Here is a 22,341-nt window from a genome sequence, read left to right as displayed (position 1 = left end):
GTAGTGAAGAAAAAGCTCTGTCCTATGGTTTAGAGACACGGATGGGTAACTGGCGACCGATGGGACTGTTCCTGCCCCGGTTGGTTTCAACACGGCCCGCGGAAGAAATTCGTGGGACAGAAAAAGAGGAGATCGCATTGTAATCCACCCGGGACACATTTTCCTATATTTCCACCGACGCAGTACCATTGAAGTTTATGCTTAATCTGCGCATGGGTAATATCGTTTCGTCGCCGCTAGTTTTGAATTAGGAAGAGAGGCACGTTTCCACTTTCAGCCCTGAGCTTGAAGTTACGGTCGATATGGTCATGCGCATGCTCAGAGAGAGAAACGGTTCACTACCTTGGAGGGGTGCGGGGATTAGTACTTTCGCCTCTGGATCACTGCTTACAACACACATACACGTAATTTTCTGCTTACTGCCTATGTCTTTGCCATAAACACATTAATAGTTTGCAATCACTGGTGGAAGGCGACAGTGGCACGAAAACTGCAGGAAAGTCAGGAAATGCGTCGAGTTGAACTGCGGCAGCATGGACAAACGTGGTGAACTCAGCTAGTTACCTACTGTCGGTTCACGCATAAAGTTCTGTGCTATAGCCGCGCGGGATTAGTCGAGCTATCTAAGGTGCTGCAGTCTTGGACTGTGTGGCTGATTCCAGCGGAGGTTCGATTCCTCTCTCGGGCGTGGCTGTGTGTGTTTGTCCTTAGGATAATTTAGGTTAAGTAGTGTGTAAGCTTAGGGACTGATGACCTTAGCAGTTAAGTCCCATCAGATTTCACACGCGTCTGAACCTTTTTTTCTGTGCTAATCGTTAATGTCGTGCAAGTGTTTCCGTACGTCCTTAATGGCTTCATTCGCAAAAAGCCTAGCATTAAGAAGAGAAAAGTAGATGTCGAATATCAACAGTTTCAGGAGAAATTGACGTGGGATTATTCCTTAACTATGTACAAATATATACCTAATGTGCAGTGAATCACTAGCAGAAATATAATATGAAAATGCCCTTTTTCTATAAAACACATTAGTCAACAACAGCTTACAGTGCAAATACGGAAAGATAAGACTAAGCCGGCCGTGGTGGTCTCGCGGTTCTAGGCGCTCAGTCCGGAACCGCGCGACTGCTACGGTCGCAGGTTCGAATCCTGCCTCGGGCATGGATGTGTGTGATGTCCTTAGGTTAGTTAGGTTTAATTAGTTCTAAGTTCTAGGCGACTGATGACCACAGATGTTAAGTCGCATAGTGCTCAGAGCCATTTGAACCATTTTGATAAGACTAAAATATTAATTTCCAATTTGGACAAGCAACAGCGTGTTTGCCAAAACGAGGGTAGCCACGTGGTCTTAGGCCCCTTGCCACGGTTTGCGCGGCTCCTCCCGATGGAGGTTAGAGACCTCCTTCGGGCATTGTGTGTGTTGCTTTTAGAGTAAGTTAGTTTAAATTAAGTAGTGTGTAAACCAACCACCGACGACCTCAGCAGTTTGGTCCCATATGCACTTACCACTAGCACGACAATGCAACGGGTTTGAAACAATGTTACACCTTACACCATACCATATCGTAGCCGCCCGGCTGTCCGCACGGTCTAACGTGCTGCTTCCCGAGATCCACCTGGTGGATTAGTGTCGAGGTCCGGGGTGCCGGCCAGCGTGTGGGTGGTTTTTTAGGCGGTTTTCCATCCACCTCGGCGAATGCGGAGTGGTTCCCCTTATTCCGCCTCAGTTACACCATGTCGGCGATTACTGTGCAAACACTGTCTCCATGTACGTGAACACCATAATTCTCTATCACGCAAACATTTGGTGTTACGCTCGTCGGGTGTGAGACGTTCCCGGAGGGGGGGGGGGGGGGGGGGGAGAGGGGGCTGCTGTGAGGTCCACTGTGGGCTGAACCGCACAATCACGCTGGATTCGGTGTGGGGCGGCGGTGGCGTGAGTGGACTGATGTAGCCTGTTATGGGGTTATGAACCAATGAGGGCTTTGGCGGGGACGAAGCCTCTCTGTTGTTTATAGGTCCCCTGTTTAATACACATACAAATACCAAATCTTTCTATATGAGACACACCGTCACAAATTTTGGTGTGTATGCACTCTGTCTGAAAGTCTAGATAAACGTATTTGGTGTACACATCATACCTGAGGACATTACGGTACCACAAAATGTATAAGGTAACGTAATCTATCTTGCTACTTCCCCAATATGTGACGAAAAGTATGTCGATAACTAAGCACTTGTGTCATCTGTCAGAAATCAAAATCCATCTACAAATCTAGTAAGACTGAAGTGCACTCTATATTGCCTGCAAAATCACTTGGTATTGTAGCTGTTGATACTGCTGTTCCATATCCGAACACTTGTGGAAGTAAAAAATACGTTACTGCTTTATATGACTTTTTTCCATGTTTGGTAGGCTATATGTTGCCAAGTCCGCTATGGCTGTAGCAATTATCAAAAGAATCTCAAATGATTAAATTCAACACAAGGCAAACACAAGTCCATACTAATAGACATCGAATCTTACATCACAGGCCATAAATGGAGACAATTCCTACAAGGTAATGGCTTACAAATGATTTTAATATGACATTTTAACCCGCAAGCAAATCGTTGTGAAGAGGTGCTCTGCGTTTATACATATAAGCAACACACCTGTTGGGTGCAGTATTTTGATTTGTTTGAGCAGGTAGTGAACCAGCTTTCTATTTATAATACGCAGTATACTAGCACAGACTTGATGTTGAATGTCCAAGGAAGCAACGAGTGGTTGCACCCACCTCTACAGTTTCCAAGACAAACACAATCCAAATGAAGAAAAGACAAAATCCATGGAATTTGCACAGACTGGTCAAGCGCCTCTTAGAAAACCGTAGTATGTCAAAAACTTTAAAACAACTAAAAATTAGGAAATAGAAAATTATATTTGACTCAAAACTCACTACAGATCTCCACAGATCAAACGAAAAAACAGCAAGTGGGTGCTGCTTCATGAAGAACTATTTGTCATTATGAGCGTGCCACACCACACAATGAGATTCAAGGTTTGTACCCACACAAAGACTTGTAGGAGTTTCACTGTACACAAAAGTAGTAAATTGTGGTGTGCGTACTGTAAGACCTTCGGTACACACACCATCAGATTATTTGACTTGTCGCTCTAACAAAGTAGGCGAGTGTCAGCATTATGTCTCGTGGTCTTATCGTGGCGTGTTTATCTTCTGCCGTTAGGTCAGACAATAGAAATGCCACTTGCACGCTTAGAGTAGCAGATTGATGGTGACCAACTTTAAACATTTTCGTGGCTATGTACAGGAATATGATAATCTTATTACGCGTAGACTAAAACTTGACTATTGACTAATGCAGACTAATGCAGACAAATGCAGACTGACTAATTGGAGGTCTGTGCACTCGTTATAATACCTCGAGCGTTCAGGAATCACTGCGCAAGTGTGATCTGCGGGGAGAAAAGGTTGTCCGTTAGCAGTAATCTCATTGGCTGCGTTACATATTGATACGCGGATCGGCAGAAGCAGAATTTGGTCCGTCTCTAAGGCAGTGCCATCTTGTAGTGCGGAGATGGACGAGCGCTGTGCCTGCGCTGTTGTCCTTAGCGGGGCGCGCTCTAATGGGAAAGTGGTGTGCGTGCTGACTATGTACACAATATAAATAAACGCTGTGAAATTTAAGTACTAACTATGACAATACTCCAAATCCTGATTGCCAGGTGAACTAAAACACATGGAACATCATGGTGTTGATTTCTCTGTTTGCATACATACACACACATTTATTTGAAGAACATGTGCAACTTTAAAAAAAAAAAACATAGTCTTTCGTTGCACATCAAATGATTCAAATGGCTGTGAGCACTATGGGACTTAACTGCTAAGGTAATCAGTCCCCTAGAACCTAAGATGTTAAGTCCCATAGTGCTGAGAGCCATTTTTTCTCGATCCCTGAGTCAACAGATGGGGACGATTGCAAGACAACAACCATCTGTGCGAACAGTTCGACGACGTTTGCAGCAGCATGGACTATCGGATCGGAGACCATGGCTGCGTTTACCCTTGACGCTGCATCACAGACAGGAGCGCCTGCGATGGTGTACTCAACGTCGAACCTGGGTGCACCGAATGGCAAAACGTCATTTTTTCGCATGAATCCTGGTTCTGTTTACAGCATCATGATAGTCGCATCCGTGTTTGGCGACATCGCGGTGAACGCACATTGTAAGCGTGTATCCGTCATGGCCATACTGGCGTATTACCCAGTGTGATGGTATGGGGGTGCCATTTGTTACACGTCTCTGTCACCTCTTGTTCACACTGACGGCATTTTGAAAAGTGGACGTTACATTTCAGATGTGTTACGACCCGTGGCTCTACCCTCCATCCTATCCCTGCGAAACCCTATATTTCAGCAGGATAATGCACGACCGCATGTTGCAGGTCCTGTACGGGCCTTTCTGGATACAGAAAATGTTCGACTGCTGCCATGGCCAGCACATTCTTCAGATCTCTCACCAACTGAAAACGTCTGGTCAATTGTGGCCGAGCAACTGGCTCGTTACAATACGACAGTCACTACTCGTCATGAACTGTGGTATCGTGTTGAAGCTGCATGGGCAGCTGTACCTGTACACGCCATCCAAGTTCTGTTTGACTCAATGCCCAGGCGTATCAAGGCCGTTATTACGACCAGAGGTGGTTGTTATCTCAGGATCTGTGCACTCAAATTGCGTGAAAATGTAATCACAGGTCAGTTCTAGTATAATATATTTGTGCAATGAATACCCGTTTAACATCTGAATTTCTTCTTGGTGTAGCAGTTGTAATGGCCAGTAGTGTACTTATACAGCTACCTAACTCAATCTCATTGTCGTGAACTTTATGTTATGATCTACACGTTACAATCTCGACAAAAAGTGTTTTACAAACAGCCCTCCTTGACTTAGTCTGTCCATAGCGGCACTTTTCGCATTCTACAAACCACGTATGTTCACAGCAGTTTGACCTTTAGAAATGGTTTCTGCGATGACTCTTGAGCTGCTAACTTTAACGTAGCCATCCCACACTGAAGCGCCGAAGAAACTGGTATAGGCATGTGTATTCAAATACAGAGATATGTAAACAGGCAGAATGCGGCGCTGCAGTCGACATCGCCTACATAAGACAAAAAGTGTCTGTCGCATTTGTAAGATCGGTTACAAGATTTAAGTGAGCGATGGGACACAGCATCTCCAGGTAGCGATGAAGTGGGGATTTTCGTGTACGACCAGTTCACGAGTGTACCGAGAATATCAGGAATCCGGTAAAAGATCATATCTCATACTGCGCTGCGGCCGGAAAAAGATTCTGCAAGAACAGGTCCAACGACGACTGAAGAGAATCGTTCAATGTTACAGAAGCGCAAACCTTCCGTAAATTGTGGCAGATTTCACTGCTGGGCCATCAACAAGTGTCAGCGTGAGAACCACCGAACAAAATTTCATTGATGTGGGCTTTCGGAGTCCAAGGCCCATTCGTATATCCTTGATGATTGCACGACACATAGCTTTACGCCTCGCCTGGCCCGGTCAACACTGACATTGGACTGTTGTTGCCTGGAAACATGTTGCCTGGTCTGACGAGTTTCGTTTCAGTATCGAGCAGATGGACACTTATGGGTATGGAGACAACCTCGTGAATCCATGGACCCTGCATGTCAGCAGTCGACTGTTCAAGCTGCTGGAGATTCTGTAATGAAATGGGGCATGTGCAGTTGGATTGATATGACTAGATACGACTCTAACAGCTGACACGTAAGTAAGCATCCTGTTTGGTCGCTTGTATCCATTCATGTCCATTCTGAATTCCGATGGACTTGGGAAATTCCATGTGGACAATGCAAGATTCATAGTGTCAGTTCTCTCCAGCACTATGACAGACATTAGTCGAGGCCATGCCCCGTCGTGTTGCGGCACTTCTGCGTGCTCGCTGGGGCCCTACGCTATAGTAGGCAGGTGAAGCAGTTTCCTTGGCTCTTCAGTGTATGTCAGTTTGCTGCACATTTTCTCTTACTCTTCTTGAACGAGTCACTCCTCAGTTCCTCATCATATTTTCTCAGTTTCCACTGTAACTCTGAGGTCATTGGCAGATGCTAGCCCATAGAATAGATCCACTGGTGGTTAATTCTGGCAATACCAAGGTGGTTGGGTAAGTACTTTGTGCCAACGTCTTGAAAATATTCGTCGGTTAGACCGTCAGTGAGACAGCACCGCGAGTTCCTGCTGCTAATAAGGCGAGTACGCCGTTTGTTTATGACATATTTTTTACGAGCTTCAAACAGGAGCGACTGCTTTCCATTTACCTTTGCAGTTACTAGTATATTTTTGTAATTTCTTTCGTGTTTGAGTGCTTACAAGGAGCAACCTTTCATTCTAAAAACAGTGTAGCGCACAGTATCGCCGTTGCTATCGACCACTGTATCGACCCATGTATCGTACAGCAGGCTTTCGTTTGTTTTGCTTAGAACAGTTCAGTGTCGGTTAGACCATCAGTGAGAGAGCACTGTGAGTTCTTGCTCCTAATAAGGCGACTACACAATTTGTTTATTAAATATCTTTATGAGTTTCAAACAGAGCGAGTTCAGAAATGGATGGGCACTGTGATTGCTGTGTATAGATGCGAGCTGAGTTGATGACGCTTCACTCACAGCTCCAGGCAGTGTTGGCTTCTGACACACAGCTAGAGGCGGCCACCAAGACGCATCACTGTGGGGGGTCGGATGTGGGGAAGCGAAGGGCGTCGAGCACGACCCACGTGTCCCCTGATCCCCTGCTGTGGCCACCCTGGTTACTGACTGCACAGAGGTTGTCCCCTCACCCATGGTCGAGTGGGAGATCACTCCGAATTCTGTCAGCAATGAAAGACTTTCTGGAGAGCCGATCGTAAGGCCTCCCTGTTTCGTTTGACAAACAGGTTTCGGGTGTTCTCTGTGGGTGAGAAAGTCTCTGAGCTAGATGCAGTCGTCCACCCCTTCTAGGCTCACAAGATCTGGGCATTCACAGAGAGTGGGTGTGCTGGTAGTAGGGAGCTCCAATATGAGGTGCATAGGGGGGCCCCCCTTAGGATTTTGGCTGCCAAGGAGGGGAAGGAAGTCAGTGTGCACTCCGCATGCATACCAGCGGAAGTCATTCCGGATGTGGAAAGGGTGTTTCGGGATGCCATGAAGAATACATGGTGCAGCTAACTGCAGGTGGTGGCCGATGCCGGTACCAATGACGTGTGTCGCTTTGGACTGGAGGGGATTCTCTCTGGTTTCAGGCGGCTAGTGTAAATGGCAAGGACTGACAGTCTTGCTTCAGAGTTTAGGCAGGACTCACCAGCTGCAGCATAGTCGACAGAAATGGCTGTTGTCCTTTGATACAGAGCCGAGTGGAGAGTCTGAATCAGAGGCTCAGGCGGTTCTGTGACCGTGTAGGCTGCAGATTACTTGACTTGCGCCATCGTGTGGTGGGTTTCTGGGTTCCACTTAATAGGTCAGGAGTCCACGACACACAGCAAGCGGCTACACAGGTAGCGTGAGCTGTGTGGAAGGGCCTGGGAGGTTTTTTATGTTAGACGATCTCATGGAACCACAGAAAGGGCGTCCGACTAAAAGAGGAAAGGTAAAAGACAGTAAGGTAGTTGTAGGAACGATCGGTATTGCAGTTGTAAAATGTCGTAACTGTGATGGGAAAGAACCAGAGCTCCAAGCCCTAATAGAAAGCAATGGAGCTCAAATACGTATATGTACAGAAAGCTGGGTAAAGCCGAAAATAAGATCAGCCGTAATGTTTTCAAACGATCTAACAGTGTTCACAAAAGATAGATTAAATACAGTAGGTGGTGGTGTATTTATTGCTGTCAGAAATAGTTTGCCTTGTAGTGAAATTGAAGTAGGTAGTTTCTGCGAAATAGTATGGATAGAGGTTATACTTGACAATCGGACTAAACTATTAATTGGATCGTTTCTCCGACCCCACGACTCAGAAGATATAGTTGTTGGTTCAACGAAAATTTGAGTCTCATTTCAAATAAGTACCCCGCTCATACAATTATAGTAGGTGGTGACTTGAATCTACCCTGAATATGCTGGAAAAATTATACTTTTAAAGCCGGCGGCAGGCATAAAAACACCATCCGAAATTCTACTGAATGCTTTCTCAGAAAATTATTTTTAACTATTAGTTCATGAGCCTACTCGAAGCGTAAATGGTTGCGAAAACATACTTGACCACTCAGCAACAAATAATCCTGAACGACTAGGGAGTATCATTACGAATACAGGGATTAGCGACCACAAGGCAGTTGCTGCCAGGTTGAATAGCGTAACACCTATAACCATCAAAAAGAAACGCAAAGTACATAGATAATATTGCGGGTAGAGCAAATCAAAGACTGCGATTCGTTGGCAGAACACTTGGAAGGTACAACAGGTCTACTAACGGCTTACACCACGCTTGTCTGCCCTATTCTGGAGTATTGCTGTGCGGTGTAGGATCCGTATCAGGTGGCACTGACGGATGATGTTGAAAAAGTTCAAAGAAGGTCGGCTCGTTTTGTATTATCGCGAAATAGGAGGGATAGTGCCACAGACATGATACGTGAATTGAATCATTAAAACAAAGGCGTTTTTCGTTGTGACGGGAGCTTCTCATGAAATTTCAATCATCAGTTTTCTCCTCCGATTGCGAAACCATTCTGTTGGCATCCACCTACTTAGGGAGAAATGATCATCACGATATAATAAGAGAAATCATTGCTCGCACAGAAAAATTTAAGTGCTCGTTTTCCCCGCGCGCCTTTCCAGGGTGGAATGGTAGAGAGACAGCTTGAAGGTGTTTCATTGAACCCATTGCCAGGCACTTAATTGTGAATAGCGGAGTAATCACGTAGATGTGGAGAGATGTAGATGTAATATAATGAATTACGTTATATTTAAATTATGAAGAAATATTTATTGTTTTAATGAATTATTCTACCAGATTCAATATATGTTTTAAATTTGTCTGATAAACGTAACCCAAAAATTTAAGTCTCTGTATAAGATCTCACCTTTACAATGAATGTTATATACATTATTTTCATGTGCAGGGCTTTACTTAACACATCAATATGTCATTAATAAGTATGTTGAGAGTAAAAGTCAACAACAACGAACTACTTGTGCATATTTTATTTTTGTTATGGTTCTCTGATGTGGGTGATACACGCTGTTGAATGTGCATTAATACTGCTAAGAGAATGTTAAAAGGTATTTTCAGGTTTGCATCACCTCGGTTCCCCGAACTCCTAAAGATAGACGTTGACTGTGGATATTCTATCACAGATAGATTGACTGTTCAGAGATGTCACTAAACCAGCCCAAAGATGTAAAAAACCATGCATGAGCAGGGCCTATTAGACAGCGGGGTCCGACAGCCGATCAGTTTCACCCATTCCGCCAGGAAGGAGGTACACGGCTCTTGTTGTCTGTAGTTTAACCTTGTCTAGACGGCCAACACCGCGGTTCGATCGCGTCCGCATTGTTACTTTGTGCCAGGAAGGGCTCTCAACAAGGCAAGTGTCCAGGCGTCTCGGAGTGAACCAAAGCGATGTTGTTAGGACATGGAGGACATACAGAGAGACAGGAACTGTCAATGACATGCCTCGCTCAGGCCAACCAAAGGCTAATACTGCAGTGGATGACCACTACCTACGGTTTACGTCTCAAAGGAACCCTGACAGCAACGCCACCATGTTGAAAAATGCGTTTTCGTGCGGACACAGGACGTCGTGCTACGACTCAAACTGTGCGCAATAGGCTGCAAGATGCGCAACTTCACTCCCGACGTCCATGGCGAAGTCCATCTTTGCAACCACGACAACATGCAGCGCGGTACAGAAGGGCCCAACAACATGCCCAATGGACCGCTCACGATTGGCATCACGTTCTCTTCACCGATGAATGTCCTATATGCCTCCAACTAGACAATCGTCGGAGACGTGTCTGTAGGCAACCTGGTCAGGCTGAACACCTTAGACACACTGTCCAGCGAGTGCAGCAAGGTGAAGGTTCCCTGCTGTTTTGGGGTGGCATTATGTGGGGGGGGGGGGGGGGGGCGATATACGCCGCTGGTGCTAATGGAAGGCGCTGTGACGGCTGTACGATACGTGAATGCCATCCTTCGACCGTTAGTGCACTTTGGCGAGGCATTCGTCTTTGTGGACGACAATTCACGTCACCATCTTGCACACCTTGTGAATGACTTCTTTCAGGATAACGACATCCCTCGACTGTTGGTTCTCTGGGCTAGTTTGTTTCTTGTTTATTTGGTTTTTTAAGTTGTATTTGTGTGTGTGTGTGTGTGTGTGTGTGTGTGTGTGTGTGTGTGTGTGTGTGTGTGTGTGTCGTTCATCGTTCAGCGTGTTAAGCTGAAAAGTCGTGGGATGGTCTCGGGTTCTTCAACTGGTAACTGATCTGACCGGATGCAGCGGGTGCAATATGTTGTATTATTGCTGGTTAGGCTTTATGGGATGAAGACTGAAAGAAAGACTGGATTTTCATTGACAGAACCGCTGTATAGCATCATTAAGAGGCTTAAGAGTTGAAAAAAGAAAAGAAAAAGCGTGCAAGTATACTGAAGAATTGCGATCTTCAACAGCACCCATAGAATGAAATAGCACCCCCTTTAAATAACACAGAGGCGCAAATGATCCAGTTAGACTCATGAAACGGAAATAAACACATATGGTGCCATAACTCGTATATGTCCTTTCTATGAACGGGCAGCAGTCAAATTTCTGGAAGAGTTCAATAATGCGATCAATCTCAACAAGCACAAGGACATAATTGGTAATGACCAAAGATCTAATATGCATAGTGAAGTGAAGCTAATATCCTTAATTCCTAGGGCCCATCGAATACAGCGCATATGGTAAATGAAAATCGTGTTTGAAGAACGCTTAACCACGAGTAGATCATTAGACGAATGCGCAAAGTGTTAGTACTAGTGAGGAAAGCACAAAATCCCGTCACGTACAGTCTTCTACGCTAAAGAATAAGGACTGCAAATTTTATAGAGATGGTTCAAATGGCTCTGAGCACTATGGGACTCAACATCTGAGGTCATCAGTCCCCTAGAACGTAGAACTACTTAAACCTAACTAACCTAAGGACATCACACACATCCATGCCCGAGGCAGGGTTCGAACCTGCGACCGTAGCGGTCGCGCGGCTCCAGACTGTAGCGCCGAGAACCGCTCGGCCACTCCGGCCGGCTTTATAGAGAACGTACTCCATTATGAGGTGGCTTAAAAAAGTAAGTTGCACATTATCATGGCTAGGTAAGTAACTTTTATTGAATGCTGCATTGCACCTCATAGTGACTCGGATGCGTGACACTATTTCTTAACATATTAAAAATGGTTCAAATGGCTCTGAGCACTATGGCACTTAACATCTTAGGTCATCGGTCCCCTTAGAACTTAGAACTACTTAAACCTAATTAACCTAAGGACATCACACACATCCATGCCCGAGGCAGGATTCGAACTTGCGACCGTAGCAAACCCACGGTTCCGGTCTGCAGCGCCTAGAAACGCACGGCCACAGCGGCCGGCTCAATATAGTCAACAAGTATCTGTAAGCAGTAGTCGGAACGTCGTACCAATCGTTCAACTTCTCGACGATGACGTTTTTTCTGATTGCGGAGAAAATGTAAACGGCATGGTGTAAGATCTGGACATCCCGATCATATCACCCACGTCCGTGCCGCGTTTTACCATTTTACCAAGGCGGGACTTGACGATCCATTTGGTCCATAAATCGCCAGAAATTAACAGTCAATCTGTGTGCAATACAGACGTTTTCTCACAAGAATCGTATAGTCCCTCGTTCTTCATTTATGCAGTGCGTTTCCACTTTTTGCGACGTTTCGCTCGCGCTCTGTGCTGCACCTGTTATTCGCACAGCAGCAGAACTGTGCCCGCAGGAAAACGAGGAACTGTTCTCCCTTCTGAAAATGCACCACTCTTGTTGCGCAAGGGTCTTAGTGTGGGTCGAAATGTGTAACTTACTTTCTGAAGACTTTATGTGCATGTGATGAAACTGCCTGGGTGAGTGGATCTTCGTGCCGGATGAGTGCAAGGACGACGATGCCGTACACTGAAAATTGCTCGAACCAACATACTACTCTATCACTTACTTAAGTGCAGGCTAACTTGCCTTTATCTACCATAGTTGTTCAAATGGTTCAAATGGCTCTGTGCACTATGCGACTTAACATCTTAGGTCATCGGTCCCCTAGAACTTAGAACTAATTAAACCTAACTAACCTAAGGACATCACACACATCCATGCCCGAGGCAGGATTCGAACCTGCGACCGTAGCGGTAGCTCGTTTCCAGACTACCATAGTTGTGTCTGTTCTGTATTGTGCAGGAACAACGAAATAGCAAGATCATGACGAAGCGTTCTTTAGAAACACGTGACAACCATATTTTCTGTACGCATGACAATGGGCGACAGATGGCTGAAAGTTCGTGGTCTTATGTTGTAGGAACTTGTCCACGTCACCGTGATTCTTTATTCACTACGGTAAGAGCCTGTTTAACTTACTCGTTTATTGCTCTTCGTCTTTTGTCTCATAATATCTTATCGCGACCGAAATAGTTTCTGAGCTGCTGTTTCTACCACCAAGAAGAGGCCCTCGTTAACATTCTTAGTCACTCATTATTGTGTGCAAGAGTAATGTACCGCAGTGATAAAGTTACTGGAGCAGTGTACATACATAGGGTCCAATCCCAGTTCGGTTGTCCTGATTTCAGTTTGGCTCGATTTTCCTGAAGTATTTCAGGTGAATCGCCGGATTTTTCCTTCAACACAACCACGTCTATTTTCCTTCTCCGTACTTCTCTAACGGAGTTTGTTCTCTCCATTGTTCATTAGCCTTCCTCGGAGAAATTTTTGTCCATATAAAGGTGCTACAATAAATAGCTTGCGTCAGGATACTTGATCTATCAAAAGACAACTGCTAATAAGTGGGCAAAGCGTAAATTTCTCGGCCTAGCCGTCCGCGTGTTTAGGTCAAGGCACTATTGCCCATTCCTTTTCTTTTTTCAACGAGTGGATTACATCCCCGAAGTCGATGTCTGCAATTCACCTGTCAACCGCTGTCATAAAATTTTATACGACTCAAAATATTTTCCAGGCATAAATTTCTTTGGAGGTAAGAATACGTGAAAGGGCATGGTTAAAAACTGGTAAACAGGGTGAAAGCTACATTTCCAATTCAACTCGCTTAGTCTTCCCATTTCCAAAGTATGTTTGTTAGCAGGCGTGTTGTGTTGGATACAGATGGATTTCTGTGGTCCAGGCCTCTTATAAAGTATTTAATCATCGAATTGAGCCAGAAAGTTGTGTTATGGTAACAACTTGCATAATAATGAAGAAGGATAATCTCAAAACTTAAATGGATGTAAACTTTGTGGAAAATCGACTTTCACGTTTGCCCCTGGTGACCTGACAATGTTAGAAAAGGATCAATGAAGTCTTCCCAAGATTACATTTACGAAACTTATGAGACATATCTTGGTTGATAAGGGCGACCTCAGTGTTCACTAACACTTCCTCTTAATCTAAATCTACTTTCTGGAACTTGTGTTGTGCTCATGTATTGTGACGATATTTTAGGAGGAAAATCTCGTTTAGAAGAATAAGAATTCCTATAGATCTTACGAATTTCAGTCCCTTTTTTCCTCCATGAGATACACAGTACTGTAGACATCAGCGCTCCGATCGATGCGATGCTCCTTGATTTCAGGAAGAGGGATGGCTCCTATTGGTCCTTCCCCACTACCACCGCCATTAAATATCCCCAGCATCCAGAGAGGTGACTTTTCGTTCTTAGTCTGTAGCTTGTAAGGTGTCAGGCAAATCCAACACCTTCCATGAAAACCCTGACATTATAAGCAAATCCAATAGTATGTCACATAGCTCTGAATAAATCGTGACATTAAATTAACCAAAGTAATACGAGTAACGAGTGAGCAAATGGAATACCACAGACTAACACAAGAATGCCTAAATGCATGTCGTACCTTACCACAGTGAGACTGACGCGGTTCCGAGGGGAGACACGAGAACAGAAGCCGAGAGCAGAACCGTGTTAAGTTAGAAGGGCCTAAGATAAGGGACGGACTGGACACCCACGTCGGCAGCCTACCGCTTAGACTATCACTCGCACATTTTAGCGTGAGACTTTTTCGCGCCTCTGTTACATCAAGGACCACCCCCCAGCCCATGTTAAAAGCTAGAGCCCTTCAGGAAAACAGTATAGATCTTACGATAACACAAAAAGGGCCACTACCACCTGCAAGTTTTAGGGTGAGACTTTTTCGCGTGTCTGTTACATTAGGACCACCCGCCAGCCCATGTTAAAAGATAGAGCCCTCCAGAAGAACAGTATAGATCTTACGATAACGCTAAAAGGACCACACCAGCTGCAGGTTTTAACGTGAGACTTTTTCGCGTCTCTGTTATGCTGCAAACTTTAAAAACATTGCCCCACCACGAAAAGTATAACGTTTCTCATTGAATAGACAGAATTTTTGTAGTCGGAGCTTAAGGTTAACATTGAGACCCTGATTGATCAGATCAAAACACAGCCAGATAGTTTTTTTTAAACCAACTTTGGGAAATTGTAGTAAAGAGAAGTTAGAGGAGAGTTGCCTCCGAGATGGCGAGGTGAGCGGAGCTGTGCTGCCCGGCCGCTGCCCTGACGCTGACTAAACACCGACAAGGTAATGAACGCACGCGATGCCGCACTTTTGAGCGCATAAGGCTTCACTCAGAACTGCAGAAGTCTCATCTGTTACATCCCCTTTTTTTCGGTAATACTAGTGTCGATCGTCAATTAAAGCTCATGGTGTTCACATTTGCCACTTGAAGTAAAGATCTGAAACGCGATGATTTTTCTATTTTATAGTTATTGAGAAGCCACATCAGCCACTGTAATTAACGACAGGTTAGATAAGTAATTAAAGATAATTGAGGGTCACTGAAGACCATTTTGATAGTTTTCTCTTTTGTGAAACTAAATTTAAACCTAGATTATAGATGTGATATGGCATAGGTCATCCTTCGATCCATTGTAGAACTTGGAAACCCATTCAGGGAACATCCGTTCACATTTTTGTTGTACGCAGTTGGTTTTTACCATCCTGTATTAAAACATTTGCTTTTATCAATAGTGCAATTTATAAACGATGTTTTGTGAGTAGAATAAAATTGCCAGTGGTAAACTTAACTTCTTTTTCGACGTTATTTTACCAGCTAACTAAAAATAGTAAAACCTTGAACCCTTTCCACTATATTTAGTTAGTATTAAGATTCTTTTAAAGGGAGTGCAGTGGAGCTGACGCTGAAATCATTAAGTATTTGGTTATATCATCGCTAGTCTCACTGAACTCTTCTGAATTCTACATGTCATGTGGGGTCTGGCGTCTCCTTACCAGCAACAGGTCCCAGGTTCAAACTAGTCAATTCCCTAAAAAACACGCTCAGAGCGTCGTTGCGCGAAAGTGGTAGGGAGACTAGATATAAGACAAACAGACACCACCATGAATGTTTAGAACCTCCCTCGAGCAATACCATGAAACATTTGCTATTTACAGCACAGTAATGCGACCCCTATGCTATTAACCGATTCTGTAAAGAATACACTTCTAAATATGGAACTTAACAGGACAGTGCACCAAAATACAGTCTTGCTACTCTGATAATATAGTAAATTACGTTCTTCCACGAGATTAGGGTTCAAATGGCTCTGAGAACTATGGGACTTAACATCTGAGGTCATCAGTCCCCTGGAACTTAGAACTACTTAAACCTAACTAACCTACGGACATCACATACATCCATGCCCGAGGCAGGATTCTAACCTGGGACCGTAGTGGCCGCGCGGTTCCAGACTGTAGCGCCTAGAACCGCTCGGCCACTCCGGCCGGCGAAGAGGGATGACTTCGTCCAGTAGTGGCGCATGAGCTTACCGAGTATCGGACCAGATCTGCAACTGCATTCATGTACTTCTTGTAGACAGAACTCAACACGCCACTCTTAACGGAACAAACACAACAGATTTAAAGGCAATTTCAGAAGTACCCAATGATGGTGTGATAGGACCATTATTGTTTACAATATACACTCTACAGTGAAAAAGAACGACGCACCAAGAAAGAATTATCCGAATGGATAGAAAATCGGTAGATGTGATGTATATTTGCAGATAAAAAAAACGATTACAATTTCAGAAAATGTAAATAATTTATTGGCATTTGCTGCGGGGTAAATGGATGTCCTCCTGAGGGATACTGTGCCAAATTATATCCAATTGGCGCCGTTACATCGTCAGAATCCCAAGTTGGTCGGAGGGCCCTGCCCATTGGGAGATACTGTGTGTATCTGGCGAACTTGCTGGGCAAGGCAGGGTTTGGCAAGCACGAAGACAAGCAATGGAGACTCTCACAGCGGACAGTGGGCATTATCTCGCTGAAATTGAAGCCCAGAGTGGCTTGCAATGAAGGGCAAGAAAACAGGGCATAGAATATCGTTGTCGTAGGACGTTCTGTAACGTTGTTGCTCATAACAACCAAAGCGGGCTTGCTATGAAAAGAAATGACAGCTCAGGCCATCACTCCTGATTGTTTGGCTGTGTTGCTGGCGACATTCAAGTTGGTATCCACTGCTCTCTGTACTTTTCCATACACGTCTTTGCTGGTCATAGGGGCTCATTTCGAAGCGGGACATATCCCTGAAAACAGTTGTACTTTAGTCAAAGGGATTCCAGACTGACCAGCTGAAAATGTGTTTTGTAAATTGTTTCTTCTTGGATGATTCCACTTTTCCCCCATATTCCCGTCTGTTGTGTACATAGTTCCGCGTAGTCAGTGCGTACACAACTTTCCCACTAGAGCGCGGCCCCCTAAGCGCAACAGTGCAGGCGCAGGGCTCGTCCATCTCCACACTACGAGATAGCGCTGTCTTAGAGATGGACCAAATTCTGCTTCCGCCGATCCGCGTATTAATATGTCTCGCAGCCAATGAGATTGCTGCTAACGTAGAACCTTCTCTCCTCGCGGATCACACTCGCACAGTGATAAGATTGTCAATTGTAAATAGCATCCAGTATCAAGTTAAGTAAGGTTAATGATAGTTATTATTTTAATAAATGTGCGTGAAAATTAATCAAGTTGTGTTTAAAGTTGGTCACCGTCAATCTGCTACTCTAAGCGTGCAAGTGGCATTTCTATCGTCTGACCTAATGGCAGAAGATAAACACGCCACAATAAGACCACGAGACATATTGCTGACACTCGCCTACTTCGTTAGAGCGACAAGTCAAATAATCTGATAGTGTGTGCACCGAAGGTCTTACAGTACGCACCCAACATCGCCCTTCCCCAAATTCTCCATTAAAACTTCATCCACCGATGTCCAGTTGTACAATGCAGTAGTAATATAGCCTTTCTTTCTGTATTCCGACATAATTCTCGTAAAATAGAGTTGCTATAATATACAAACATCAACAAAAGATTTGCGTCACCTCGATTCCGAGGGTTCCGATAGCTGTAGGGGAAATTGGAATAGAGATCAACATAAACATCATTTCCGCCCTTTTTATTGCTCATGAAAACCATACATTGCATGTTGTACCACCATACAGCGAGATCTTCAGACGTGGTCGTCCAGACGGCTGTACACACCGGTACCTCTAATACCGAGTAGCATGTCCTCTTGAAATTATGCTTGCCTGTATTCGTGGAGGCATACTATCCACAAGTTCATCAAGGCACTGTTGGTCCAGACTGTCCCACTCCTGAACAGCGATTCGGCTTAGGTCCCTCTGAGTGGATAGTGGGTACCGTCGTCCATAAACAGTCGTTTTCGGTCTATCCCATGCATGTTCGATAGGATTCATGCCTGGAGGACAAGCTGGCTACTCCAGTCGAGCGATGTCGTTGTCCTGAAGGAAGTCATTCACAAGGTGTGCATGATGGGAGCAAAAATTCCATCTACTACAAGTGTACTTTACTAGCAGTTTGTGTATTCAAAGAATAGTTCACACGAAAGTAACACTATCTAACTGCGTTCTAGTCGACCGCTACTTGTTGGTGGGTATTACAACGTTGCCTTCATCCACATTACTACAAAGTTTGTGGCTTTTGTAGGAGAGCACACATACCTCTCTATTGATAAAGAGGGTAAACTGAGAAAATGAGTAGAGGGATCAACTACTGATTGTACGTGAACACTCGTAGCAAAACAGATTGAATCCCACTTAGAAAATTAATGTAGAGGAAATGCAGCTTCTACAATTGTAGATGGAGAATTTATCTCTAACAATTTGTCCATTTTATTCGGACTGTTGAGCTCCGTGGCCGTGGATAATGATATTTCACTGAAAAAATACGGCAACCAGCCACTTTTTAATGCGTTTTTTTTTATTTACGCCAATATGCATTTCGGGTTTGCACCCATCTTCAGCTGGCAAATTACATGGATCTTCAGTTACTACAGTAGTACAATCTCGACAGCAGTTTGGATGCTGCAGCAGGCCTGTGCAAAAGCAACGACTCCAATCATTTACTTCAATTTCGCGAGTTTAAAGTCATACACTATCAGTTGTTCTTTTTACTTACATTCTCCTCTCCTTGTTTCTTCCTGGCTTTTCTTCTTTTTTGCAACAACACAAACACTTTTTATCACGTATTTTGCACAGGCGCACTGCGTTATCCGCCATGTTGTCGACTGACAGTTTTTGTTTACATACAGGATAAACCATTTGTATGTAAACAAAAACTGTCAGTCGACAGAAAAGCCAGGAAAAAACAAGGAGAGGAGAATGTAAGTAAAAAGAACAACTGATAGTGTATGACTTTAAACTCGCGAAATTGAAGTAAATGATTGGAGTCGTTGCTTTTGCACAGGCCTGCTGCAGCATCCAAACTGCTGTCGAGATTGTACTACTGTAGTAACTGAAGATCCATGTAATTTGCCAGCTGAAGATGGGTGCAAACCCGAAATGCATATTGGCGTAAATAAAAAAACGCATTAAAAAGTGGTTGGTTGCCGTATTTTTTCAGTGAAATATTATTAGCTCTTTCGCAAATTACTATCCGATTGGAACAATTGTGTTTCTTTTCTGTTTGGTTCTAACATTCCAAATACAATGAGATCATATGAGCACGACAGTAGCACTGACGAATAAAAATGGGGATACCAATTTTACGTCATATTCTTGTATTAACATTTTCGCATGTGGGCCTACATCTGAAGTAATTCGGATAATTCAGTGCAGTTCTACTTAAGCCGTGCTAAATATATCACTGAATGCACAACGTTAGAAACATTCTGATGAACGTATGTCCTCAATGAAGGATTGCGTATTTCATAAATTCGGTAGTTACGCTATAAAATACCGTTTCTTGCAAGACTGCTTCGATTCTGTGCCAGTGCTGTGACTGTTATTTTAGCTAGAAGATACGTCATTTTCATTTAGTTGTCAGCCATGTACGAGGAGATAACTGTTTATGAAAATGAATGGGAAGTAAATGATCAGGCATTAAATATTCGGGCTGATTGATATTCTGATTTTGCGAAACACAACAGTCCATTTTTATTTCTGTAATGTTTGTAAATTTAAGACTGTTGACAAAATGCTCAGAAGTGCTTGTGAACGTATTTTTGAATGTGTAAATAAACACGACTATGTGTGGAAATTATATCCTCTGCAGCAATTTGAAAATTTAAGGGAGTTTTCACATTCGTCTGGATCTCAGAATTCCTTGCTGGCCGCAATTTCTCTGATGATAACAAAACGTAAAGAACTGTCATCTGTTGGTTATCTTCGCCCGTGGAAAATTTCTGGAAAGAGGGTACACCAACAGCTGACATCATACGCAATAAGTGTAACAAGAAATAGGCAGTTATGTGGAGAAGTAGTAGAAGGAACTTACATACAAGTGGTGGAACGCAAATAGTCACATGCTCATGTTGGAATTTATGTCGTTTATGACTCTTGTACATTTCAGAAGTACTGACGTACTGTAAGTCTGCAGATACATAGTATCTCTCTCTCTCTCTCTTTCTTTCTCTCTCTCTCTCTCCCTCCCTCTCTCTCTCTCTCTTTCTCTCTCTACACACACACACACACACACACACACACACACACTTTCTCCCTATCTCTCTCACTCTCTTTCTCCCTCTCTCTCGCTCTTACTTAGGCGAAAATCTACAAAAGAAAGCGAGTGAATAACTAATCACAATTTAAAGTGCAATGTATATGCCAGAAACAAAAAGATATGCTGCGGTTTACATATCTGTTGCTGTGATAAATGTTGACGGTTAAAAATGTTAAAGGTATCTGTTCGCTCCATTTTTTCATTTGTTTTCTGTATGCATCTATCTGTAAATGTATAATAGTCTCTACATGGCACTGTGAACCTATGAGAGAGATCTTTATTCTCTGCTATGTACACATTGCTAGGAACATTCATCTACCAACACATAGCCCTCAGGCACACTTGTCAACCAAATTACTCTGTGATTTCATAATTGTTTTTGTTGTTTCTATATTCCAACATAATAAGTTGGTAACATAGATCTGGCCAAACTATACTAGCTTACTTAGAGGAAGAAGAAATTGACTCAAACTGGAATAATCTGCTCCTCATTTTATTCTACCATGATCGATTTCGTATGTTCTAGTCTAATTATCAGTGGCACCTGTTCAGAATAAAAACATTACAGTTACACTGTGCAGTACATAATACAGTTACATTATGTATGGTGTATGTGCTAGAATATATATTTATCTTTTCCAGTCTTGAGGATAATTAATGGAAATTGCGTTAATATCAAGAATGTATACAGTGTAACTAATAAATGGACTTAATAAGTTCAAAAATGTGTGTGAAATCTTATGAGACTTAACTGCTAAGGTCATCAGTCCCTAAGCTTACACACTACTTAACCTAAATTATCCTAAGGACAAACACACACACCCATGCCCGAGGGAGGACTCGAATCTCCGTCGGGACCAGTTGCACAATCCATGACTGCAGCGCCACAGACCACTCGGCTAACCCCGCGCGGCCGGACATAATAAACAAGTCATTTTTGTAGAGTGATGTTTCACTTACATACTTAAAAAACCCTGATGGTTTTGGTAGTTTGTTTATACTTCATCTTTTACACTCATGACATGGGTGCATTTATCACTGCTTCCTAATTGATCCATATGACTATGTCCCCCTTAGCACCATTAATGACAGGAAATTTTTGTTTATTCACCAATGGCCTTGCCGCAGTTATAACATTGGTTCCCATCAGATCACCTAAAGTAAATGGTGGCAGGCTTGTTGAGAACTTGGATGAGTGACTACTAGATCTGCATAGCGCTGTTGGCAAGGAGTACACTCAGCCATTGTGAGGCCAATTGAGGAGCCATTTGACTGAGAAATATAGGCTATGGTCGCGAAAACTGACAACGGATTGGAGACTGGTGTACTGACCACATGTCCCTCCAAATTCGCATCCAATGACGCCCATTGGCTGAGGAAAACACCATCGGTACGATTGGGCCTTCCGAGACTTGTTAAGATAGAGTTTAGAGTATAGTTTTACATACATTCAGATTAGCTGTTTTATACATAAGCTGCTGTGTGGATTACACGGCTCTAATATGCTGATAACATGCACTTGCAAATTTTTGGATCAGAGCATCATGCAGGAGAGGTTTAAACGTGAGATGCTCTTGATTCACCTGAATGTCATTTGGCAATCACACGAAACGTCTTGTACCACTGGCTGCATGTTCAGTTTACATTGTGTAAATCTAATTTGCAACGCTTGGGATGGAGATTATAGTGCTCCCTTACTCTCAAGAATGGGGTTGATGAACTTCCAGTAGGATATGAGAGTGGGGTCGCTGTAAAGCTTAACAAGAGCTTCGCTGCAGTCGCCAGTGACGCCTAGACCGTCCATTATGGCAACGCCGCGCTGGTCGGTGGCAGTGCAGAGAGGAGCGTAGCAGACGCTGTACAGGGCCAGCATGGCGAGGCTGTCCATGTCGGCGAGCAGTTTGTGGAGGGGGTAGGCATCCGCCAGGCGCTGCAGCCCCAGGTCCCGCAGGGCGGAGCTCAGGGCGCAGTGGTACTCCGTGAGCAGGTCGGACAAGTGGTGGCGGTGCACGTGCTCGCTGGCGTTGCCGTACAGGAAGAACACCAGGTCGCGTGCGGGGCTCGCTAGGTGCGACACCTGCAACACCGCCACGCC

At 44.0% G+C, this 22,341-nt stretch overlaps 1 protein-coding gene across 1 annotated transcript in view; it reads right to left on the bottom strand.

The window, feature by feature from the left end:
• Window positions 1-21,927: 21,927 nt before the first annotated feature.
• Window positions 21,928-22,341, bottom strand: part of LOC126335815 (uncharacterized) — a 30,675-nt gene continuing 30,261 nt past the window's right edge. Inside the window, exon 2 of the mRNA XM_049999280.1 lies at window positions 21,928-22,323. Coding sequence (XP_049855237.1) covers window positions 21,928-22,323 — 396 coding nt within the window. The remainder of the gene's footprint in view (window positions 22,324-22,341) is intronic.

The sequence above is a fragment of the Schistocerca gregaria genome, chromosome 2, assembly GCF_023897955.1.
Source record: "Schistocerca gregaria isolate iqSchGreg1 chromosome 2, iqSchGreg1.2, whole genome shotgun sequence".
NCBI lineage: Eukaryota > Metazoa > Arthropoda > Insecta > Orthoptera > Acrididae > Schistocerca > Schistocerca gregaria.
The sequence above is the reverse complement of the archived record's forward strand: the minus strand, read 5'-3'. Positions and strand labels throughout refer to the sequence as shown.